Source organism: Rhinolophus hipposideros (assembly GCF_964194185.1).
Source record: "Rhinolophus hipposideros genome assembly, chromosome: 11".
Taxonomy (NCBI): domain Eukaryota; kingdom Metazoa; phylum Chordata; class Mammalia; order Chiroptera; family Rhinolophidae; genus Rhinolophus; species Rhinolophus hipposideros.
Window position 1 is genome coordinate 73908822 of NC_138057.1, and position 25753 is coordinate 73934574.

Genomic DNA, 25753 nt, shown 5'->3' on the forward strand with positions numbered 1-25753 from the left:
TCCCCCCGCCCCCGCCCCCGCCCCCGCCCCCGGCCGCACGCGCCCGCAGCTAATGACCGCAGCCCAGCCTGCGACGCGCGGCCCGCGCGGACTCGAGGCGGCCGTCAGCTGGCAGCGCGGGCCAGCCGGGGAGCCGCGAGCGCCGCAGCGACGGTGGCAGTCCCCCAGCTCCGCGGGCCCTGATTGATTTGTCAGCCGAGGCGACAAAACAGCCCCTCTGATCCGCGCACCCTGTCCTCCGCTTCCTGGGAGTGGGGCCTCCCTCCCGGCGCCTTGCCGGGTTCCGGGCCGGCCCTGGAGGCTGGAGCGCACCGCCGGCCCGAGGAGGGAGCCCCTGGACCCCTGGTCCGGGCCCCTGCGCCCCTCCGCGGACCCCGCATCTCGCACCTCCTTCGGCTCGGCCGGGCCGGCCCGCAGGCCCTGGGGCTGCCAACGGCCCCCTTGCTCCCCCTGGGCGCCGTGCCTGCCTACCCGGCCTTCACCCTGCCGCTCCCCCCCAGCCCGGCACCCCCGCCCCCCGCCCCCCGGCCCTGGCCCCGGACAGCCCGCAGAGCCGGCCACACCCGCTGCGGAGGACGCGGAAAGGTAAGAAGGCGCCTGGGCTGGCCGGGAGGGGCCTGGGGGCTGCGCGGAGGGCGCGCCCTGGGGCACCGCGGGCCCCCGCGCACCCAGACTGGGGACTGCCGGGGCTCCCGGCCGGGGACGCGCGAGAGCTTCGCTGGTGCGGGCAGGGCTGTGGGCCAGTTACAATTGTGTAGAGAGGACCTGGTGGGAATCGGGTGAGGTAGTCACCCGTCTTTCTGTCCCGGGACAAGGGGGTTCTCGCTCTCAGCTACAGAGATCTCTGTCCATATCTTTTAAGGAATTCTCTTCCTCTGCTTCATCTCGGAGTCTCTCAAAATTTATGGGACCATTTTCCTATGACTCCTTGAGGAATCACTTCTTTGCCTCTCTCTTTCTCAGGCAGGGGTCTCCTCTCATTTTTCCCCTCAATTAAGCATGTTCTCCCCCTGCCCCAATTTAGGAGGGTTTTCTTCCTCTTTCTCATGCCCCAATTTAGAAGGAAATTCTCGCCTTGCAATTTACAACCATCTTCTGTCTCACTCTCCCATTTGGAAAGCTAGAGCCCCTGCTCTGTCACCCTTTTACCCCACTTAATTCTGAGTGTGCAGACAAATGCAATTTGAGTTTTCAACTAGGGGGTGTGTTTTTCTGGTGCAAGGGCCAGTTATGGGGGCTGTTCACCCAAAGTAGAGTACCAGCCATCCATGTTCGCATCCAGGCAAAGGGCAGCTGCCCAGGTGGATGGAGCATTTGTTTCCAGGGGCAGGGAGGGAAGACTTTACCCTGAAACAAAGAATTGAGGCCAAGTGAGACTGTCCCAGCCTCTTCCGAGGTTGAAGAATCCCAGCTCCTGGGCTCAGGGGCCACATTGAGCCTCCCTCCCCCACCCCTTTAACTTTAAAATAGTTTAATGAACACAGAGAGAAAAATCATTTTTTTTTCTGCGTGGTGAGCAGTCTATAAAGAGAAAGGGGAAAGGAGGGAGAGAGCTTTAACTCTGATCCCCGCAATTAGTTCCCTGGGATTGGAAAGGGGGGGCAACCTGGGAGCCTCGGTTCTTCAGATACAAAAGCATTTAGATCGCTTTAGACCGGTTAATCCTGAGTCTGGCTCGGGTCTCTTTTGTTTCCCAACTCCATTGTGGGTTTTGTGCAGTTTCTCTCTGTTCGCGTGATTGACTAGCCAATGGATGGTAATTATCCAAATGTCCCCTCTGTCCTTTGACTGACTTCTCCGTATTATGGGCAACTGTCATGCATTCTGTCATTCCATATCATATTACACGTATTATCATATGAAGCCTTCCCCCCAATATAAAGGAGGGCGCCTCAGCCCAGATGCTGCTGCTTTTGGAAGGAAGGGCCCCCGAGAAATTTGTCCTGAGCACGGTTCGGAATACAGAGCAGGGGACTCCCGAAATGGGAGGTTCTGCAGGTAATTCTTTTGCTGGCTGGGGCGGTGGGGGCAATCTTTGGGGTTGGGGTTAGAAAGATTGTGTTGGGGGCTTGGAGCAAGCTTGCCAGCTGGTATTCCTCTGGTTGGACCTTGGAGCAATTTGGACAGATCGGCATTCCTTATGGAGAAACTTAGAATCGGTCTTTTGACCCCAGAATATAGAAAGATCTGCAGATCTGCAGGGTCTTTTGGGGGTATTGGAGCTGAGTGGCATGTGCTCAGGACACCAGCCCTTGAGATCCCAAAATACACCTCTCTGCTTGTGGCCCTTCATAGGACAAGTCCTTTGGACTCTTGTCTCTGTTTGCTGCCCAAAAAACTGGGGGCCAAAGAGCCAGCTGTGTCTGTTTCAAACCCCTACTAACTGATGTTGAAACTCTGAGAATGCACAACCTTTTCCAATGATGCTTTTGCACAGATAAACTTAGTGCCCCTTGTGCAATTGTGCATGCCATCACTTAAGAGGGAGGCAGGATTTATCACAAGGAGGCTTTGCAGACAGAGACTCTGGGGTCCTCTGAATCTGTGGGCAGGACTAGCCTTTCTTGTGCTAAAATGGGGAAAAAGTGTTTTATTATTGCAATGAATATGAAGTACCGACCAGATGCACAGCCTTGCAGTTAATTACCTTGTTCTTCATCAAATATATGAGCAATAAATTCTCCAGAAAGGGAGGTGTGTGTGTGTGTGTGTGTGTTAGATAAATACATGGATAGATAGATGAATGCAGGGGACTGAGAAACGCACACTTTTTTAAGACCTCAGAAAAAGACAGACTATTTTGTGGGAAGCTTAATACACTGCTTCAAGACGCCATGAATTTTTTGATGATCAAATATACATGATCAAGCTGTGCGTGTGAGGATGTGAGGTGCACCGAGGGTCGATGGCTATTGATCAGGCTGTTAAGTATTTCTGCTCAGTTTTATAAATATAGATAGATCCCAGATGATTTAAAGAATTGGATAGTTAAGAAACTGGCAGTCTACATTTCTTTGGAGAAGGGGGAACGTCTGGTCTATTACCAAAAAAAATCCCAAACCATTGTTTACTCACCCTCCCACCTCCCCCCGAAAAACCTGGAAATGTGAACTCATTCGCAGGGGTTTTCAAGAATAGAGTAAAAATATTCCAAATGTTTTGTTTGGGGTCTGCCAAAAACAGTCAATTTACTTAAGCCTTATTCACAGGCTGGGAGTTTACTTCTCTCTGTCTGTCTCTGTCTCTGTCTCTGTCTCTGTCTCTCTCGCTCACACACACACACACACACACACACACACACACACACACACTGAAAACCACAATTTTAACCCAGACTTACATGCTGCCAAAGAGATGAGGGGGGTGTCATTTCTGGGAGTGGGGTCTAAGGTCCTCAAAACCTTAAAACGCTTTGGTTAGGAACAGGGTAGACCAGCCACATGGCCTTTCCCAATTAACTAATTTCTCACTAATCTAAAATCTATTTAGAAAGGTGTGGATGGGGTAGGGGATGGAGATTTAAAGATAAACTCTAATTGGTCTGGAAAAATTCAGTTGACACCTAGAAAACCTCTTTTATTCTCCCCCCACCCCTCTCTTTCCTCCTCTCCTACACTCTTTCTTGTCTTTCTCTCATTTTTCCTTCTAGAAATTAAAAGTGACTTTGAAAGGAAGAAGGAGCAGTGAGAAACAGTTGGAAAGGGGGAGGAGAGAAAGTGAACTTTTAATTTTTTTAGTGTGTTGCATGGCAATCTTATTTGTAATCATCCAATTAGCTATTCTACAGAAAGATCCTGTTCAAGAAAATCAGCTTTCACACAGATAGGTGAAACTTAAGCATACAGACAATTTGTAGTTATATTTTGGTTTTACATCTTTAAAAGACAGGGAGTATAGATTTTAGATTTTTCTATCTGCGGAAAAACCTTTTCCAGCTAAGAGCCCCTCACTGGGGGAGTTCAGGCATTCCTATTGATAAGTCCTCCTTGGAAATGGAGCTGAAATTGGCACCCCTCAAAAAAAGTTGATCCACCTAGAAATGGATGAATCAGATCTGATTGGATGGACATGCCCTTTCACCTCATTGTCTCTGACCTATCACTTAATTAATCTCTCCCAGATGCAGAGCTGTTGACAATGCCAAAGATAAGCAGTATTTTGAACAAAGCAGGAAGCTTTTTAAAGAAAAAGGCACAGTGAGGTTTGAGGCTCTTAAGAATGTGTAAATCATCAGCATTTAGATGGAGAGTTTGTTATAACAGAGCTGGAGCTCAGAGATGGTTTCCATCTTTGCTAGAAACTTAGTTTTCCTTTAACCACTGATATCTAGCTACATTCATGTTCTGCCTCTCCCCTCTCTGTCTCTGGTTCCCTTCCTTCTGCCACTCCCTTTCTCTGGATTCAGACTATCCATGGCTAGTTTTCTGAAAATGGTCCTCTGCTTCCCAGCCTTGTCTCTGGCTCTTCAGAACCTTTTTATAGCATTAGGGCTATCGAGGTGGTCAGCTTCGAAGGCTTTGGGTGACAAAATATTGACTACAATTGCTAGTACCTTACGAAGGAGGACATTTGTGCTGGAGGCACCTTGGTGTCATACAGGGAATAGTTCATTAAATAAAGACTTGCTAATTGCTGCTTCAATTACTGTACAGAGAGAATGGAATGAGTTTGTAAAAGATGACAATTGGGGGAATAATTTTTTTTCTTAAACATTTTTATAAATAGGACCTAGAAAATGTGTTGCTTTTTACTCATGCCTCTATCATCAACTATTCAATTGAGCTTCAATTAATGATAATATATGGTCTGGGATCCTTAGCTGAGCTGACTGATGGAAGAGCTTTATTGAATTTGGTGCAGGTGGCACTGTTTAATAAGCACAGGAAAGAGTGAATAATGTAGTGCTTGCAAAGAGAACTAAATGCAAAATAGATCGCTCTAATTATGGCAGACCCCAGAAATGGAGATACAAGCTGAAATGGCCAACTAGCTGGGAAATTCCAAATAGAGCTGATTGTCCCCTGCCTTTTTTACTTTCAAGGACTGACACGGTAACTTAAAAGTAAATTTGGATGAGCTCATCTGACTCAACACAAGCTCAAATTCCAAACCCGGGTCTGGTGACCTATCAATGTTTGCCTTTAACTGTCTAGAATCCTTTACCAGATAGCACAATTCAGCTCTAAAACGGGGCCATCTGAGCATTTCTTCTTGCAAGAGATCGCACAAGCTCATTATCACTCGTCTCTGGGCTTTATTGTAAAGTGTCAGGAGATTTTGTTTTTGTTTTTGTTTTGTTTTGTTTAGTTTTGTTTGAATTTCTTTATGCCTGAGAAAATGAGTCTGTAGAAAATCAAAGTGTGAAGACTTAAACAAACAGAATTTCCCATATACCTGCAAGGGCCCGTAATGATTTTCATTCATGCAAAGATAATCGATGGGATATTAGTTGTTTTAATTAATGGAAGAATAAAATGGGGGAAGGGTAAGGGGCTGGGCTTCAGCTGAAGCATATGTGGGAAATGACTGTTCCTCACCTAAAGGAACAATGCCACCTTCCCAAATAGCAGTAGAAATGTGCTAATCGGGTCAGTAGAAAGTTGGGCTGGGAAAGAGGAAGGGTCCTGCTGAAAGCGAAGGGCAAGAGGTAGCCATGCTCCCCCTCCCGCTGGATGCTCACTGTTCCCCTCAGAAATGTACCCATCCTACATCACCTCACAGGAGAGGAACCTTCCTCTAAGGAAGGTACAATTTGTGCTAGGCGCCTAGTATCTTTTGTGATGGTAAAACAGTGCCAACAGCTGGGAAGCCAAACGTGGCCGTTCTTTAGCCCGGATTAAGGAAAGGCTGGGGCGGAACATGTGTGGGCTTCATAAACAGGGCTGAGAGACGTACTGGGTATGCCAGTTAGGGGGTGATCTGTACAGTAATATGTCCAGTGTGTGTGTAGAGTCTATCATCTTCTGATTGGGGGCTCAGGGAGGAGCCAAGTCCAGCATCTTTAGCCCAAAACCCCTCTTTTTGTTCTGTGGAAATGTTTACCAAACCCCTCCAGTCTAGTCAGCGCTGGCTGGGCACGCCTGTCGTTTAGTGTATGTGAAACTCATAAAAGGTTTATGAGAAACCTTTGCTTAGAAACAGAGTTTAGGGGTGTCCTGCTGTCAGAGAGAGATGGCAGAGATGCCTTTGAATGAAGGACTGTGGTAGGAAATTTTTCCAGTTTCAAGTGCTTGTAGATGCAATTGTCAGCTAGTCCAGAGAGTTTGGCTGCCCCCTCCCTCATCCCCACTTCTTTCATACAAAATCTTCCTGATTCTCCTTTTAACAAAATGTGATTCCTTGTGTGAGAGGATTGCTATTATTTGTGCTTCACCCTAAAAGGCAGCCAGATTAGCAAAATTAGCAAAATGGCTCTGCTAGGACTGGATAGTTTCTGGGTTAGATTAAAAAGATATTACCCTCAAAAAACTGCTGTAGTTATACCAGCTGGGGAAAAAAATTGACATCTTTTTGCAATATTTACTTTTTTTTTTTTTTTTGGCTTCCAGGGCAGGTTACATCTTTGTATGGAAATTAGTAGGTGGGGAGATGCAATTAGCTATTGTGTATTTTGTTACAATTCTTCTTTAAGAATAATCTGATCTGACAGATTTACATTGTTGACAGTATGATTTAAGCAGGACCCAGATACAAACTTTCCCCACCCTAATCAATAATGGTAAATCCTTTTGCTGAGGTGAACAATCTCTGACCTAGTATTCATATTTCTTTTACCAATTCCCTGTAATAAAATTGAACATTTTGTCACCACTTTGAGAAACACTGCCAAACACCTTAAAACACATGTCACACGCCAGCAGCCCCTCATTTCCCTCCTCCGGGAGTTTCTACATCTGGAATCATAATCACAGATAAAAACCTTGACAAAATTGCATCTGAGCACATTCCTCTCCACAGCCCTTACTTTCTCATAACATTTAATACAATATTAATACCAGCTACCAAAGGCAGGGGGGAGGAAAAGGGCTGCCAACCTCCATGTTTCCTGACGCATCATGTTCAAACCTGAAATTCATACTTCGTGTTTCATTTTAAGTTCAGTGCATTTAACAGGGCCCTAGAGAGAGGGCCCTGGTTACTTCCCCAACCTACTCAGCTGACGCCCAGGGAAGCAGTTTCAGAATTGTTCAAATCGCTGCAGGGAGAAAAGGAGGAATTGGGTTCCTCTGCCTGAGACAGGCCAAGCCACTTATCTATCCACAGATACGGGGTTCTTTTTTGAAACAACTAAGGCCCCACTGATTTTTAATTTGTTCATAGTGGTGACCAGCCAATCTTCTATAAGGTGTGACCAAGGCAATGAGCTGATTTCATGAAGAGGTAGCCATGCCTGAGCTGATTTGCTGCTGACTGACAGCCTCTCCCATCAATATAAAACACTCCCCCCTTTTGCTGATCGAAGCTCACAGGCCTGGTAAGGGGTGGGGGTGGGATCCTTGTTGAGGATACTGGACTTTTCTGCCCCCCTGTGACTCAGCTGCACCCTATCTTTTCTTGGAGATGTCCATAACCCTACATTCCTGCACAGTGGCAAGGAATCACCATTCCTCTGCTGTACAAACAAGAGACAGAGGTTAGGAGAGAAGGGGAAAATGAAGGAAGAATACATTACGTTTCTGGGGGGTTCCTGGGAACATGTGTGATACGCTGGACTTTCAGATGTTGGTCGCTTTGTTTAGTCTCTGCTATTCTCTAACTAGAACTAGGGTCAAGACAGACCATAGCAATTCCAGGGAGTCCAACCAGCAATGCTCCCTCCCTTTTTAAAATTTAAATATCCAGGTTTCTGGAACAAGTAACCAGCAACTCTAGTAGCAGCCTCCCTGTAGAGGGACACACACACACACACACACACACACACACACACACACCCTTCCCTAAAGCAAGACCCACTTCAAGGAGCAAAGAGTATTTGCTGAATGGTGCAACCAGGAGATAGGGAGATATTGCATTCAGAGAACCGAGGCAGGCAACTGGCCCTGTGACTGCAGCCAACAGCTTAAAGAACACAGTCCTTTCTGCTTCAAGGCAGAGAAGAAACGATGGTTTTGCCTCTTTCTTCTTTGCAGTTATTATCCAAGAGGTTTCCCTCACCCCAATCCCCAGCACCGTTCTCAGTTTCAGGTTATCTATTTCCAGTGCCCAAAGGCGGGCGCAGGTCTGGGGCCGAGGAGGGCGGCTCTCCCTGCGCGGAATTCTTCCCTGGTGACTCCCAAATCTGGCGGTTTTTCTGCCTGCCTTTCCCTCGGGGGAGACTCCGGAGAGGCTGCAAAAATCTGGGCGCCCGCTCGCTCGCTTGTCAAGAAGCAAACTGTCTTCACATTCTCCAAGAGCAACATCCCTGCCTAGGAAGAGGAAGGAAGAGGCAAAATAAATAAAACCAGTTAATGTTGTAGTTAACTTGCAAATCAAGTAAATCTGTTGGTGCCGTATTTGAGAAATAAACCATCAGAGCGTCACAGCAAACACACACTTCTGAACGTCTTCATTTTGATTTAATGGTATATCAGCGTCAACTATCGCTTCCTCTGCTGGTACACACGGCCTGATGCCGCGGGAGGAGGGTGCCCATGTTTATCACCGAGTGAGATGACTAATTACACCTTGTCAATCACCGGCTATGAAGACATAAAACCAGCGCGCACAATGAAGTAGTTGCCTGCAGCGTCAATTAGCTGGCGATTCGGAGGTTATTGCGTGGCCCTGCTTTGGCCGCCTCTAATAACGGGACAGAGCTCCGGGAACAGCGCGTCGATGAATCACCCTCGTTCCGCGGCCTTCGGGCTCCCGCCCCCGGGTCCCCCGCCCGACCCGGCCTCACTTTCTCTGGGCTGCGTGTGCTTCCTCCTTCCGCGGCCCCGGCTCGGTGGCGCCGGCAGCCCCGGGAAGTTTGCGCGCGGCAGCCTCGCAGCCGGCAGCCGGGAGCCCCGCAGCCTTCGGGGAGCGCCAGGGCTGGTGGCCCCTTTGTTGGAAGAGGCGTGGAGGGAGCGCTTTTGTTCTGAGTTAGTCACGGTGGCCGGCTGGAGGCTGCTACCTCATTATGCGCGGGGTCTGCTTGTCTGCGAGGAAGCAGATGGTGGGGAGGTAGGCAGCGGCGAGAGTAGCCAGACCTGAATTCCGTTCACCTGTCACCTCCCACAAAAGGCAGGTTTAAGGGACTTAGGGAGTCTCTTACCCTGTGTGGGGAAGGGACGTCGAGGGGCCGCTGCTTCCGGAGCTTCGGAAGGCTCTGTGTACCTGCGGGTGCCTGCTCCCCCCACCCCTGCCTTCCCCTGGCTGCGGCTCCTCTCACCGTGTAAATGTCACTCACGTGTCAGAACGTGTGTTTACAGCCTATTCCTCTCCTTGTTTAGTCTCCGCGGACAGGGCTCAGCGGTTGTGCCACATCCCCCAGCCGCTGGGGGAGATTAGCAAAATTACCGGCCTCTGAACCCGGGCGGGGCACCCAGAGCCCTCCCCGCGGCGGGAGCTGCATTTGAGCCTCCTGCAGAGCCGAGCGCGTCCCAGCCTGACACCAGGAGATAACCAGGCGGGCGCATCCGGCGGGAAACCTGACTGCCAGGGAATTTGGGGTCGGTCAGCGCAGGGTGTGGGCTGCTGGTCGGAGAGGTGGCGACGAAATCGTGTGCTTACACGTAGGGGGGAGTGAAGAGCCGCAGGGTGTGTTTCCACGTTTCTGGGGAAGCCCGCGGCAAGAGTTACCGAGTGCTCCTCCCCCCGCCCCCACGCTCCTGAGGCAGCCCCTCGAGTTCTTGAAAACGTATTGCCTCCATCCAGCCTGGGCGCGGAGCTGTACCAAGGACAAACGCTCCAGCGTTGTCACAATTTTTTCTACCCCTTGGGCAACCTCCAGATGAACCCCGGTGACTCCCAGATTAGATTTTCATTCCCTACTTTCTTTCAAAGAAAGTGCCCCAGATGCGTCAGTGCAACATGCCTGTGTAGGCGTCCGCGTGCCCGGGCGCGGGCTCCGTGCAGGCGCCAAAGCACACACTCCGTGAACACACGCGCACGCGCATCTTTGCGTTGATGGTCCTTACCTCGCGTTGGGGCATCTGTACGTGTGCAGCGTGTACACACATACTTGTACCTTCAAGAGTTTTGCAAATATGCAAAATATGGCCCCCTAGAAAGTGCACGCGGGGATTCAGGTAGAATCGCCTGAGCATGCAATTACACGTATAACGTGCAATTTACCGCTTTACAGACGCCTCCTCCTGCCTGGCATTGGACACTTACACTTGATGTGCACGTGTAGACCCTAGCTCTACCTTCCTGCTGGCTGTGTTTTTGCCAGTGGAGATGAACATGTGCGTTTGCAACACATGAACATGAGTGCATGTGCTTGGGCATTACAAGCACACGTATATTTATGTCTGAAGCGTATGTACGGTATATGGGAAGGATGATTTTGTGCTGCCTCAACTCTGTACCCTGTAAGATAAACTGCATAGATTTTAGCTGGCCTCTTAAGACTGACCCACCTCCAAAGCAGACCTAGGAAATGGGACTCTGTAACTGACTTGCTCATTCAGTTTTTCCTCTACAATCATATTTTATTTTCTAAGTTTGGTTTCACCACACACCTGGGTATCGCCCTTGGGGAGTCCCCAAGAGACCCTAGGTTAAGCCAGAAGGCTGGGGGCTGAGGGTGGCAGTTGGGATTACCCGGCAAAGCAGGTTTTTGGTCCTTGGAGAAGTGGTGCAGTCAGGCCCCTGGATGGACCCAATCAACAGCTGGGTCTATCGTATGAGGCACACAGAGGTCAAAGCAGGGGCCTGTGGTTTTTAAGAACCTGCTGATGCCTAATATATCTAGGAGTGGGAAAGTTTTTAATAGGAGATGGAGAGGGGAAAGTGGAGATGAAAGAATTTGCTTAGTGCCTTCTATGTTCCATTTTACATCCATGATCTTTTCTGTTCATCACGTCCATGTGCAGGGAAGTTTTAAGTCACTTGCCTAAGGTCAGGTTTGTGTATAAATGGCAGAAGTTGGACTCGAACTCATGCGTCTAAAGGCATGTGCTGGCACCCACTCTTCCAGGTTAGAGAGACTGGGAAGAGAGAGAAACCAGGCCCTGGCTCGCTTGGAGCGTGAATATGCAGGCTGCCCCCTTCTTCCCCCCCAGCCCCGGGAGTCACAGCTCCTGCGGACTCTGGCCTCTCTGGCTGGACCGGGTCCTCGGGCGGCTTGCGCGGTCGGTCGCCAGCAGCCCGCGGCAGCGTGGAGCCTGGCCCCAAGGCCGAGCCGGGCGGGAAGCAGCGGAAGGCTCCTGCAGCTCTGCCCCCGTCTGCCTTCCCAGGCCTCTCCAGCCGGTGCCCGATGCCGCGGCTCCGGGCCGAGGGGAGACCCGAGCGAAACCTCTTCAAGCATCCTCTGGCTGAGCCTTTTCGGGATGGAGACGGCCGGGACAGAGGGTTTAATTTTCCTTCCTGAAGAAATCACAGGAAACTGTTCATAGCTTAAAACTCCAACACCCCCCCCCCCCCGCTCTCCCTCCTTCCTCCCTCCCACTCCTCCCCTCCAGCCTCACCCACCAGCTCCCACCAACTCTCCGCTCTTCTCCTCCTCTTGTTTCTCCCCTCCCTCTCTGGTCTCCCGCCTTCCCGGAGCACGCGCTGCCAGGGCTCGGGGTGCCTGGCGGCCAATGGCGCGGCGGCAGGACGTGATGTCAGGCGCGGCTGTAGAAAAGGCGCGGACGCTTGGCTGGCGCGGACTGCAGAGCCGGGGCTGGGCTCGGCGCGCTCTTGGAGAGCGTTGCGCGCGGCTGGGCCCGCGGCTGGCGACTCCTCCTCCCACTCTGCTCCTCCTCCTTTTTCCCCTCCTCCTCTACCGCCTCCTCCCTCTCCTCCTCCTCCACCACCTCCTCCTCTTCCTCCTCCATCGCTTCAATTCTCCCAGTGGCTCGGCTCGGCTCGCTGGCTTCGGAGAAATCCCTACTCCAGTAGCCCACCCAGCGTCTAAGCGGGTCGCCTTGGGCTGAAGGCGCCCTCCAGGGAGGGGAGAGGTCCAGGCAGCTGGGCCGCCGCGGGCACCTAGCCGCTCCCGGGTGAGCCCCGACCGCAGCCGTCGTCGCCTCGGGCAGACTTTGCGCTCCTGCTTTGCGCCCGGGGCGCCGAAGCAGGGCCGGCAATGCCCGCGGCGTGAAAGCGCCCGCGGCGGGCGCCGACCTCTGCCCTTGTCTCCCCCTCCTTCCCCCCAGCCCCGTGCCCTTGTGACCCTAGCTTTGGCGCCGCCGCCAAGGCGCCCCGCGATGTAGCTGCCCCCGAGCCTCGGCGGGAGGCGTCCTGGCCCGCGGGCGCCCAGGGCCCGGAGCCCGGCCTGGGGGCGCAGCCGAGCTCGGGCGGGGCCGGGGCCGCGGTGGCGATGCACCCGGCCCGTTAGCGCCGGGAGCGCCAGGCAACTGAGGCGGGGGACAATCCCTCCCGCGAAGGAGCCGCGCCCCCGGCCCCGCCGGTCCCGCCGCGATGCTGTTCCACAGTCTGTCGGGCCCCGAGGTGCACGGGGTCATCGACGAGATGGACCGCAGGGCCAAGAGCGAGGCTCCCGCCATCAGCTCCGCCATCGACCGCGGCGACACGGAGACGGTAGGCGCACGGCTGCGGTTCGGGACCGAAAGCTGGGACGGGGCTATGTCGGTCTGCGCCTCTGCTCCCCAAAGTTTGGGGGCACTTTGGGAAGAGTCCTTCGTGCCGCACGGGACTGGGCTCTGGTGTCCGCAGGCAGGATAGGATGCAAGGCCCAGTAGCCTGCTGGGGCAGATAAGGGAAACAAGGTTGAAACCTGAATTTTAGATCCGAAGGGTGGAAGAGAGCATTTCTCCAGAAGTGGGAGCGAAGTCCTTCCTGCCCATGGCTCGAGATGGCTCCCTTCTCACTTCGCCGGGCCCTTGGGTCGCCAGCCCCGTGCTCTCCTCCACCACTCGGCCGGCTGCTGGCGGTGTCCGGAAGGGCGAACCAGCTGGGAGCATGGGGGCTCCTGCCGGGCCGCTCCCTCCTCCTGGCAATCGGGGTCCCCTCCCCAGCGCGACTTCAGGGGTCGAAGTCTTCTGGGCCAGCACTTTTCGTTGATCGTGACCAGAGCCGCCTGGCCCCCGCACTTGGCCAGGCCAGGGCTCAGAGTTCGGGCTCAGGCCTGGCTCTCTCGGAAGGAGTCCGTTCTGATCTCCACACCTGGCTTCCCCGGCTCAGCCCCAAATAGTTAGTTTCTTGCCTCAGACCTCCCTGGGGACCAGACGAGCAGCCGCTGCCCAAGCTGGGCCCAGAAGTGACCTTTAGAGGCCGAGGAGGTGGGGAGCACGGACAAAGTTTCTCTGCTTGGAAAGAAAGAGCGGCAGCCCCAGTGCCTCCGTCTTCGGAGCTCTTCTTCCTGGGTGAAGCCGTCGCAGCCTGTCGGCTTGGTTAGCCGAGGGTTTGGATTGGGCCTGTCCGCACTCCGAGACTGTGAGGGTGCCTCTGTATCCCGGTCACTACCTCCCAGCGTCCTGGGACCTGGGACCTGCCCTGGCCTAAACTTTTAGCTTAAGGACCAAGAGATCACTGGGGCTGAAGGCTGGAAACTCCTCTGTTTCTGGAGAGGAGTCTGTGGAGGGTGACTTTTCATGATCATCTTATCCCTTTTCCTCCGGGCCCAGCCGAGAGGCTCCTGTAAGAAACCGTTTGGGGGGAGACTTTAGAGGTCTTGACTGGGGCGGCCTGAGTCCCCAAACACAGCCTGAGACTTTCTGGGGAGAGGGCAGAAGGGACAGGAGGGGGCAGATGCCAGGGGTGATGTATCCAGGCCAGCAACTGGGCCTGGGCCTGTGGCCGGCTTGGGCTGCGTGGACCGGCCTGGCTTCTGAGCCTCCTGGGGTGGAGGAAGCTCACTGCACACCCTGGCGGCTTCCTCGGCGTTTAGGGCTATCCCGAGTTACTGAGGGAGCTGCGGGTGCCCGTTTCCCCGCGGCCGCGGGGTCGCAGGCTGACACAGGCGCTGCCGTCTTCCGCCTCCCTCCCTCCGCAGACGATGCCGTCCATCAGCAGTGACCGCGCCGCGCTCTGCGCGGGCTGCGGGGGCAAGATCTCCGACCGCTACTATCTGCTGGCGGTGGACAAGCAGTGGCACATGCGCTGCCTCAAGTGCTGCGAGTGCAAGCTCAACCTGGAGTCGGAGCTCACCTGTTTCAGCAAGGATGGAAGTATCTACTGCAAGGAAGACTACTACAGGTAGCCCCCCACCTTGGGACCCACTGCCTTTCAGGACTCCCCATCTCAGAATCTTGCCTGTCTCCTTTCCTTCTAGTCCCAAGGAAAGGGTCCCTACTTAGGTCCCCCCTTCTCCAAGCCAGCGCAAATTGGGGACAACCTCTTCAAACAGCAATTTGGGGGAACTCTTCGAAAGGTCTGTGAAGTGTAGGGATCCAGAAAATAGCAGAAGCTGCCCTTTTATGACCTTAGACTATAACTAAGCTTGGGTTGGGGTGCTTGAACCCCCTCTTTCCCTTTGAAGTTTCTGTGTCAACCAGAGGGAAGAGAAGCAGGCACCCCCAAACCCAGGAAGGCTGGCTAGTGTGGAACAAAGTTGGATGGAGAGCTGGGAGGTTGGAGGGGGCCATTTCCAGGTCTTTGGTGGAGATGGGAGGAGTGAAAGCTGGCCAGGATTAAAGAACAGGAATCTTCACTAACAGGCTCCAAGTTCCTTGATTCTAACTCTCTGAGTTTAGGGTTAAGGTTTGTGTATATATTCTCTCTCTTCTTTCTTTCCTTGCTTCTGTGTTTCTTCCAAATTACAAAGGTCTATAGGATTCCCAGGTGCTGCTGTGGAGGGCAGGGGTAAAGTTTCAGGAAGGATAAGTGGGGAGTTTCTCCCCTACTCCCAAGTAAAGGCTTTCCTGAGGCTTGCGAGGGCTCTGGGTAAAGTAGAAGCCTTTGTAGACGTGGAAATGGTTAAGGGGCACTACATTTCAGGGTAGAACCAGAGCTGGGCCAAAATCCAGTCGCCTGTGTCCCCATCCTCAAAGTTAAGACCCAGGTTGCCCATTTTGAGGAGATTTCCCCCAGTGGTAGTAGCGGCACCTGGCGAGGAATATGGGGGTACCCAACCGTGTGTCCCCACAGTCCCTCCCTCGATGGTCCCTACAGGCGGTTCTCTGTGCAGCGCTGCGCCCGCTGCCACCTGGGTATCTCGGCCTCAGAGATGGTGATGCGGGCTCGGGACTTGGTTTATCACCTCAACTGCTTCACGTGCACCACGTGTAACAAGATGCTGACCACCGGTGACCACTTCGGCATGAAGGACAGCCTGGTCTACTGCCGCTTGCACTTCGAGGCACTGCTGCAGGGCGAGTACCCCGCGCACTTCAACCACGCCGACGTGGCGGCGGCAGCGGCGGCAGCGGCCGCGGCCAAGAGCGCGGGGCTGGGCGCCGCCGGGGCCAACCCGCTGGGTCTCCCCTACTACAATGGCGTGGGCACGGTGCAGAAGGGGCGGCCGAGGAAGCGCAAGAGCCCCGGCCCAGGGGCGGATCTGGCGGCCTACAACGCTGGTGAGTGCGAGGCGCTCCGAGCGCCCCCGTCGGGTTGGGGGAATGCGCGTGGCGTCCACCGCCGCGAACCGGCGTGGATCTCAGTGTGCAGTCTGTATAAATACGGCATTCTGGGAGCTCTAAGCCTTAGTTTCCCCAGGTCCTGAGCACCGTACGACCTGGCTAGAGGGACATTAGCCTCCTGGGCCCCAGCCCGTACGGCCTCGGCTGGAGCAGGACCAGAGGATGCTTTAGTGTTTTGCTGCTCCTGGTGCAGGGTCTCATCGCTGAGAAATTTTTTTAGATGCGGCTTTTTGGTTGGGGCCTTTCCCTCACTTTGCTGGGCAGAAAGCGCCAGGATAGGAAAGCCAGGTGGAGCCCATACCTAAACAAGCTCTGGGTCGGCGCGGTTGAGGGCGGGAATTGGGACGATGGATGACCCAGGGAGGGCAGCGACGGCCCCAAGAGAAAGGACTGGCGATGGCTCGGGGCACCGAGCTCGGCGTAGCGTGCGGCCGGTCCTGTTTAATGTCCTGAGCGCGGCAGGGTCGGGAAACTCGGGCCCGGAGCCTTCCGAGCAACGGCGGGTCGTTGTACTCGGCCCGATCTTTCTGCTCCGCCGGACGCGGTTTTCTCCCGGCTCCTTTCTCCGAGTGCCGGGCGCCAGCGGGGCGCGGGGATGAGAGCTGAGACCCTCGGAGGCCGGCGCCCGGGGAAGAGACCCGAGTAGGCCTGGCCTCGCGCCGGGATAGGGTGGAGGGCTCGTTTCGCATTTCCGGCGTCTTTGAACCCCAGGCCGTCGCCGGAGAGGCTCTGCCCCTCCAGCGCCCCTCCCCACTCAGGACAGCTGCGGAGGTTTGGGGGGCCGGCAAATTGAACCGTCAACATCTGCCCGAAGTCTGCACCGCCGGGAAATGTTTATGACTCCCCGGGCTTCTGAACTACATAGAGTTTATTTGCAATTACTTTCTTTCTTTAGTTTGCGACAGAATCGGATTCAGAGATTTTGTTTTCTTCCTCCTTTTCCCCTTAGCCTAATGCACAAGTGCAAACAAAACAAAGCAAAACAAACCCAGGACCGTTGGCGGGGGAGGGCAGCGGTGGGGAAGAAGTGAGGGTTATTTTGATCTTTAAAAATCTGAGCTGGCTGGGGCGAAAAACGAGGGGCGGGTGCGGTTCCCCTGTTCGCTGCAACGAAATCGCTTGTTGGAAGATCGTGGGGCGTCTGTGTCTCAGGGAGCCGAGCTGGGAGGAAAGTCTGGTAGATGGCGAAGCGGCCGCAGACAGGTCCACGCCAGCTGTTTATAGGTTTGTTGAAGGCTCTACCAGAGATACCGATCTCCAAAACTTCCATCCCTCATCTCCCACCACTCTGAAAATAGAATAAACGGAGTCCAGACCAGGTCCCCCAAACAAAGCCACGTCTATTTATGAAGTAGAGTCAGCCTCCGGTAGGAAGTAGCGGGCGCTGGGCTCCTGGGTACATAGAGGGTGTGGAGCCGGATTCTGTTTTCCCGGGGAAGGCAGGATCGCAACCGTGTTTGGAATTGAAAGGTAGAAGGCTCAGAGATTTATTTGTGCTTTTTGCTGTTCCACCACCTTCCCTGGCAAGGCCGCACCACACCGAGCAAAGAGATGTGGATGGAAGCTGACTTTCAGGGAAGCTGGCACCTCTATAAGACATACCCCCTCGGGTCACGTCCTCCTTTTCTCGTTGGCCCCTCTTTCTTGTGGCTCTCTCCATCACCATTTCTCTCTGCGTGTGTCTCTGTTGCCTTCTTTCTCCTCCCCCCGCCCCCGCCCCCCGTGCGTGTATCTCTGGTCTGGCTTGGCCCGGGCTCCCTGTACTGGTATAAACCGCGCGCAGCTCCTCAGCAGTGGCTGCGCGGCTCGCTCATTCGGGGCACCCAGGACCAGGGTGCGAAAAGAGGGCAACTCCCTGGCCGCATCTCCTGGGCAGGCCTCCCCGGGTCTGGCTTCTGTCCTCCTCCTTCCACTCTCGAACGCGCAGGAAAGAAATGGCCGCAGAGTGGGCCGTGGGGCGGCGGGAATTAGAAAGGGGGCGGGGGACCCTGGAGGGCGAGACTGCGAGCGGTGTGTACCGGCGAGTGTCTGTGTGTGTTTCTGATTGTGAGGACAGGAGCTTGTTTGTGCGAGTGTCCCGCACCGAGGGGCCCAGCCACACCGACTCCTGCAAAGCCCGTGGCTCTGGGTGACAGTGCGTGGAGGAGCTCCCTTATTAAAGGGCGGTGGGCTCGGGCAGAGTGGAGAGCGAGAGCCGTCGGTGCGCGGGGCCCGCGGTTTAGGGAAAGGCAGCCGAAGCCGTGGGGCCGCAGGTCGGAAAGTCCTTCCGGGGCGGTGGCCACGGCGGCCCGCTCTGGCTGTCCCTCTGGTCCGAGAGCGCAGCCCGGGTCCCGGAGGCGGAACTGAAACCTCCCCCCACCCCAGAGTGGGGCTGCCCCGCGGGCCAGGGGTGCGGGCAACCCGCCGGAGCCCGCGAGGGGCCCGTGCCGGGCACTTGGCGCCGGGGTTTGCGCGCCACGGCCGCGGGAGTCGCGCGCGGATCTGCCGGACGCCCGGGCCTCCCCCAACCCCAGCTTTTTGTGTGTGTGTGCCTGGCGGCGTAATTACTGATTTGATTCCAATCCATTATTTAGACAATTGAACCTACAATCTCGTCTTTAGTAAAATGAGGCGAAGTCAGATTTGATTACAGGTTCAGTCCCAGCGACAAGAGCTCGAAACCCGATGGGTTAATAACAGATCACGAGTAAATTATTCATGATTTTACGAGCTCTTTAGCTCCATTGAATCGGCCTAATTGAGAGGAAAAAAAAAAAAAGGAGAGAGAAAGCCTGGTCCTCCCCCTCCCCTCGGCCCCTCGCTCCTCCCCGGATCCGATCCTGGGGAATCTCGACCCGGCCCCGGGCGTGGGGGGCGGGAGTGAGGGGGCCTGGGGCACCGGCCAAATCTGGGCCTAACTGCTAATTCCCCCGCCGCCTTGTTCCCCCGGCGCAGCCCCCTGCCCCCGCTGCTGGCGGGCCTCAACCTCCCTCCCGGCTCCTTTTTCCCCTTCCCTCCTTTTCCCTTTTTCGCCACTCCCGGCCAGTAACGGATTCAGAATAGGCCTCCCCACAGGGACTCGGTCTCCTTGAGACCCGAGATTCAGTTCAGTAACCTGGACCCTCCACCACACATTCCGCCCTATTTCCGGGCCTCACTGTCCCCTCAGGCTTGCTCCGTGTCTCTCCAGATTTCTTTCTGTCTTTGTAGCTATCTCTCTCTGGTTCTCTGAGTCTCCACTGCGTTCTTTCCCTCTGTCTCTCCTCTTCCCCCACCTCTATCCGTCTTCCCTTTCTACTCTCTCTCCTTTTTTTCCTTTTCATTCTCTTGGTCTTTTTACCTCTGTCTTCTCCTCTTTCCTTTCTGTCTCATTCCCCCGAACAATCTCCCCCCCATCTAGGCTGCTCTTGGGGCACATCCCTTGGGTACATGGGGCATTGGGGTCCCCACGGAGCTCATTAACAGCAGCAAGGCCCTGGCGGGGGCTGGGTGGAGGGATGGGCCCAGAGATCCCCTGGGGGGAGGCCTGCCCCACCCCTCATGGAGCTGGGGACTGAGGGCAAGAAGAGGGTTGCTCTCCTGAGGAGGGGGCAGGGCAGTTTCCTTGGATCCCATTTGGAGTCATTTTCTGATCCCCTTTAAATGCTGGACCCCAGTTCTTCACTTTGGGTGCTGTCAGTGGGAGTAGTCTGGGTGGGGGACTTGGGTGTCTGGGTGCCTGTGGGAAGGGGCCCTAGAGGGTGTAGCCTCTTGCCAACACTCCAAGGTTAAGGACAAGACCTGTATCTTGCAAATTCGTTCTGCAAGGAGCTACTCCCAGCGGGGCAGAGGGAGGAGAAGGTCACCAGGAAAAACGGGAGTACTTCAGAGATAGTATTGTGAGATAAAATGCAGGATGGCCGGTGAAATTTGAATTTTGGGTAAACAACAAGTAAATTTGTAGTGTAAGGGTATCCCCTGCAATATTTGAATTTTAAATAAACAATGAATATATATATTTTTAGTTTAAGTGTATACCATGCAATATTTCAATTTTAGGTAAACAACAAATACATTTTTAGTGTAGGTATGTCCTGTGCAATATTTGAGATATACTTATATTAAAAATTTTTTTTATTGATGATCTGGAATTCAAATTTAACTGGGCAACCTGTATTTTTATTTGCTAATTCTGGCAGCTATATCGTGGGCATATGATGAGGCATGAAATATATTCCAAGTTGCCCACTTTTGGGGAACTGAATTAATCTCCTATGAGGCTTTCCCCAAAATAAGACCTTATGTGTGTAGTGGCTTGGGATGTGACAAGGCGGTCTTGGAGAGGGATACTGGGTGTCCCAATCCGCTGCCAGGTTGCCAAGCAACTTTCTGAGGCCCAAAGTTTCCACCCCTGTCCCCCACTCCCAGTGTCTTCCAGGCATTGGCAGCCAGGCCCCAGATGGGCCCCTTCTGGATGGGGACAGGTTCCCCAAAGAGTCATGCTTCATCTTTGCCAGCCTTTGTGGTCTAGTGGAAAGAAAAGGCAAGGACTACAGTGAAGAATCTAGATTCAGCTGTTACCCGTGGTATGGCCATGTGCACATGGCTTCATTTCCCTTAGTGTTAGTTTTCTCATCTGTAAAATGGGATGAATAGCAATAGCCACCCAAAGGCATATCCTAGGTGTCAAATACATGTTAATTTCTTCCTCCAACTTCCTTCCTTTTCTGGTTAGAACTCTGCCACTCTTGTGAGATTTCTGAAGATTGCTTAACTTTCCTGCCTCATTCATCCTATTTGAAAAACTAGGAAACAACTGCCTCACAGGGCAGCGGTGAAGATTAAACTCTAAAATACAATTTCCGACCTCCAGCCCAGTGCCCGAGGCAGGCCCAGGGGTTGTACAGCACCTTTGGGTGTGGGAACTGATAAGGGAGAAATGAAAGTAAGTGGAGAGATGTCAGCCAGCGACTTCCAGGTGCCTGTTCCAGACACTGTGGGGGAAGACCGGTGACAGCCCCCTCCTTAGGGAGTGCAGGGGAAACAGGAAGAGTGTGGGCTCCGCAGTCCCTGCACTGCTGGGTCCTCAATCCTCAGTCAAATGACTTCCCTTTCTGAACCTCAGTTTCAACGTCAGTAAAAAAGGTGAATGCACTACCTGACTCATAGGATTGTTTTGAGGATTCAATGAAAATGTACCTGTAAAGCCCTTTAGCACATCACCTGGAGTTAAATAAGCCATCAACAAATTACAGCTGCTGTTGTTATTATTCATTTTATTATTATTGTAACATGGTGGCTCAGAATGGGTTTTGGAGTCTTCTAGAGCTGGGTTTGAATCCACCATTTCCTAGCTGAGTGACCCTGGGCAGGTCACTTTCCCGGGGCCTCAAATTACCCTATAAATGTTTAAAATGGGGATAATATCTCTTATCTCAGCGTGGTGAGGCACACGCAGTGTGCTTCCCAGGCTAGAAACATTTGGTGGCGGGTGGGCGCTAGGCAGTGTGTGTCGGGGGTAGGTCAGGCGGTTCACCTGCTGCCTCTGTCTTCCCTCCGCAGCGCTGAGCTGCAATGAGAACGACGCGGAGCACCTGGACCGCGACCAGCCGTACCCTAGCAGCCAGAAGACGAAGCGCATGCGCACCTCCTTCAAGCACCACCAGCTTCGGACCATGAAGTCTTACTTTGCCATTAACCACAACCCCGACGCCAAGGACTTGAAGCAGCTCGCGCAAAAGACGGGCCTCACCAAGCGGGTCCTCCAGGTCAGCTGGGGTCCAGGCTGGGGTTGGGGGTATCCGCGGCCGCTAGGGACTGGGGCAGAATCCCACAGCGGGCGGCAGAGCTTGGGAGGACCTTCCGCCCTCTGTCTGCCTTTCTCTTTTGTTTATTTTTCTCTTTCTCCATCTCTTCAGTTGTCTCCGTATTTCAGTCTTTTTTCCCCAATTTTACAGTTTTTTCTCTCCAGTTTTCGTGTCTCATTTTTTTGTTTTGTGTATCCCTCTGTCCTCTTTGTCTCCATACTCAGTCTCTTTCTTTCTAGTAAACAACTCTTAGTTGCTATTTATTACTCAAGTGACACTCAAATATGTTCATATTGTAAAAGGTTCAAGCATTTCAGATAAATCCAGAGACCCCCCCCCCCACCTTGGCCCCACAACCCAGGCAACTGCTGCTAGTCATTAGTTCCTTCTGCTTTTTGCTCTTCACTTGCTTTCTCTGGTTTGTCTCTTTCGGCCTCTCTTTAGATTTTTCTTCTGTCTCTTTGTTGTTTCTCAGACTCTTCCAGAAGCAAGGCTTGGTGAAGGGGGGTGCATGTGGGCAGATCCCTTGGGTTGGCGGGGGTGGGGTGGGGGAGCTCTCTGGGGTCTGCCCCCAGGAAGCTGGAGGAAGTACCTGGGCCCTCTGAAACTGAGCAGAATTGCGCTTGTTGTCTATGAGGGTGCTTTCCTGATAGAGAGAATCCAGAGCGTTCACCAGATTTCCCAAAGTGTCTGTTCATCACCCCAAAGATGTTCAAAACTCCAGTTTGGGGAGTCCCAGGCTCCTGCATGACCCTAACTCATGGCAGAGCTTTGGGCTAGCACTTGGCAACTCTTCAACTCCTCCTTTTACTTAATGGGCAAGTCACTTCATTCCTCTGAGCCTCAGTTTCCTCATATGTGAAATGGACACAAAAATTATGCTGCAGGCTTATTGGAAGAGCCATTGAGATGATGTTAAGAGTCTACCACAGTGGTTGACACTTAACTTCCCAGTGGATGGGAGCTAAGAATAACATTAACTAATCAACGAACTGATATTAACTCGTATGAAAGATTATTCTGGTCACTGGACTTCAGTGTCCCCATTCATGCAATGATACGGTGGGAGAATATCTCCCTTTACAGCATGCCTAACCAGTTTTTCCTCAGAACGTGTGGTCCTCGGAATAGCAATGCCCATTTGGGGGTAAGAAAATTGACAGATGAAATGATTTGACCATGGTCCCACAACAGGAGGCGAGGTGCTGGAATTCTAGTCCAGGCCAGTCTGAACCACCTTCCTGACCCAGGTGGTGGGCGATTGAGGGCCGCGGGGGGGGGGGGGGGGGGGGGAGGCTACACCGAGGGGGTGAGGGTGCCGGTGATGGACAAGGAGTGCCGAGCAGCCGCCCTAAGTTTCCCTACCAATCTGTCAGGAAAAAAAAAAAGACAGCAGTTTGGGGGTGACGGCAGTGGCGAGATGGAACGGTGACACGGTGACAGGGGCGAGGGTCCTCAGATCTCTGCGGAGCCGGGAGTCGGGCTCGCAGGCCCGTTTGGCCCCGCGGCCAGAACCCCTGAGGACCGCGAGGGAGTGGGGGCAGCGCGGTCTCCGGCGGGCTCGGTGACGTAGCGAGGAGGCGAGGGCTGGCCAATGGGGTGCTGATGCGCCTCCCTGGGCCCGCCTCCCGCCACAGCGCTCGGCTCGGGCCCTTCCTCTCCGGTTTGGGGCCGCTTTGCCCGCGGGTCCTTCTGGCCTGGGCTAGAGCAGAGACGGGACGTTGATGCGACGTCCTGGTCTCGGATCCCGCTCGTCCACTTCCCTCGGACTTTACGTTCTTGGCGTTAGGTCGGGGGACCTTTCTTGGCATCCCTTTTGTTCCTCAGCCCTGGGCGATTTTGGACTGAGCATCTTCGACTGCTGCCTTTTCTCTGGTTAGTGGAAAACTTTGTCTCTTCCCCTATTTAGATGCCCTTGTGGTGTGTCGGTGGGGCGGTTCTGTGAGTCAAGCCCACGGAGCAGACCAGGTCAGAAGCAGGGATTTGGAGTCAGGCGGAGCTGGATTCAGGAAGACCTGAGTTGGGTTCTGCTCTTTTACTCACTGGCTATGTATCTTGGACAAATTAGTTACCCTCTCCAAGCTATAGCTTTCTCATCTGTAAAATGGGTACCATTAGGGCACATACCTCTCCCAGTTCTCCAGATTAAGTGATGTCCATAGCTGAGTCTGAATTTGGGGGGAGAAGCCAGTCTCTGTTGGCACTAGTGAGGGAGGAGGCTTGGTTACCTGATTTAGCAGCAAATCAGATTTCCAGCATAGTTCTCACTCTTTCATCTGACCAAATATCTATTGGCACCAGGCCCTGGGGACACAGAGATGAATGAACCAAAGTCCTGGTCCCGAAGAAATTCAGTATGAGGTTTAGAGACAAACCCACAATCTGTTTCGCATAGTATGATGGGTTGTGTGTGTGTGTGTGTGGAGGGGATTCTGGGAGATCAGGGGAGGGACCAACTACCCTATGTGTGAAGAAAGGTTCACATGAGGGACCCGGGTGAATGTTTGCCCTGTCCCCAGCTGCCCTAGAATCCTGAGCGAGGGCCCCTCACTCACGCATGCCCCTGTCCACCGTGGGGACTCAGAAAAGCCAGGGCCATGGGACTAGTTGAGGGAGAAAAACACTGACAGTTATGGTGTGTTTACTAATCAATAAATATTTACTTGTTGTACTACATGTCAGGCACTTTGAAAGGCCTGTGAAATACATTTCCTCATTGAGTCCTTACTGTCATATTATGATCCCTCCTCCCCCAGTGGACATTTGAGAACACTGAGGCCCAGGTGATTTCCACTTGCCCCGAGTCACACTTTTGCTAGGAAGTAGCACAGCTGGATTCAAACCCAGTCCATCTGATCAATGGGCATTGCTCTTTCTCCTCTAAGCCAACCCAGCAGTGACTGCTTCTGAGTGTGAGTATTATTTAGGGTCTGTGTGTTGTTGGGGATGGGAGCGGTCATACCTGTAAGGCATACCAGACCACTTTCTCCCTCCTCCCAGACCTCCATATCTCCTGCCGAAATCCTTAATATTCCATAACAGCACAGCTGCTCCTGATTACACAGAAGTTTGCAAAGCATTATCTTTCCATCCACTCATCTACCTTACCTTAATGTTTTCCTGCCCATTTTATAGATGAAAAGCTTAAGACCTAGGGAGGTGAAGTTGATTTGCTTGATGTTATAGGAGCCAGCATTGGATGGGAGGGGCTGTCTCCCAGGTGGCCTGACTGCTGATGGGGCAGCTGGGGGAGAAGGAAGGGATGGGAGCAGATTTGGGTGAGGCAGCTGGTGGTGTGGCTTTGGAAGATAACAAACTGGTTCAAATCCTTTCTGACTTACCAGCAGTGTGATTTGGGCACTTTATCTTTCCTCTCTGGGCCCAACTCCTTATCTGTGAAATGGAGATGATAATAGTTTGTACCTTGAGGATTCCTGAGGATTGAGACAATGAATGGGAAGGCTCCAGCGTGGTACAAAATGCTGTGAAATGGTTCCTCATCACTTGGGTGCCCCCTGCAGGTTGTGGTCCATCTCAACCCTTCAGAGAGTACATGGCAGAGCAGGTTGAGGGTGAGGCTGTGTTCCCAGGGTAGATGGTGTGTGTGTGTGTGTGTGTGTGTGTGTGTGTGTGTGTGTGTGTAGGGGGGCTCCAGCCTATTATTGAATCCATAATGCATAGGTATCATCTATAAGCTAGTCCTGAAATACAGTATCTCTGCTGGAATGTGGAGCCAGCTGACGTGAGATCCAGACTCAGCTCTCCCTCTTACTCTCTGAGTGATCCTGAGCAAGTGACGTAACTCTCGGAGCCTCGGTGGCCTCAGCTTTAAAATGGAGGTGATAACAATACTTCACTAGGTGGTTGCAAGGAGTAAATGAGATAAAGTGTAATTTATAAAGTATATATTAGGGACTCAATATACATTCATTTCACATACATTTACATAGCAGGGCTCAATCTACCAACCTCTTTTGTACACATTAAAAAATATGTCTTCATTTTGCTGATGAGGGAACTGAAGTTCAAGGAGACTAGGACCCTTGCCCTGAGTCTCACAGCGAGTAAGGCACGCCTAGGTGGGCCTGGTTCCATCGCTCTTTTCAAGATAGCACAGTGCATGGATTGTGGTTCCCCCACCTTGGATCTCGCTGCGGAAGGCAGCAGGACAGATGAGGGAGAGGGAAGGAGTGAGTGAGAGACGCCTTGTCTTGGTGGGAGAGCAGGAATCCTGTTGTAAACCCTAAGTGTATAAAAGTGCTCAAATCTGTCATCTTCAGCAGCACGACAACCACAAGACTGACTGTCCACAATTGAGCAAGGTGACTAGTAGACAGAAAG

General features: G+C 53.3%; 1 protein-coding gene across 2 annotated transcripts in view; it reads left to right on the plus strand.

Moving 5' to 3' along the window:
• Positions 1-493: 493 nt before the first annotated feature.
• Positions 494-25753, plus strand: part of LHX2 (LIM homeobox 2) — a 31120-nt gene continuing 5860 nt past the window's right edge. The window contains exons 1-5 of one of the 2 annotated variants that reach the window (XM_081067041.1): positions 566-585; positions 11364-12648; positions 14063-14265; positions 15181-15584; positions 21168-21373. In XM_081067041.1, the coding sequence (XP_080923167.1) occupies positions 12529-12648; positions 14063-14265; positions 15181-15584; positions 21168-21373 (933 nt within the window). In that variant the 5' untranslated portion in view covers positions 566-585; positions 11364-12528. Of the gene's footprint in view, positions 586-11363; positions 12649-14062; positions 14266-15180; positions 15585-21167; positions 21374-25753 lie in introns of both variants that reach the window. The other variant, XM_081067042.1, reaches the window with a different exon arrangement.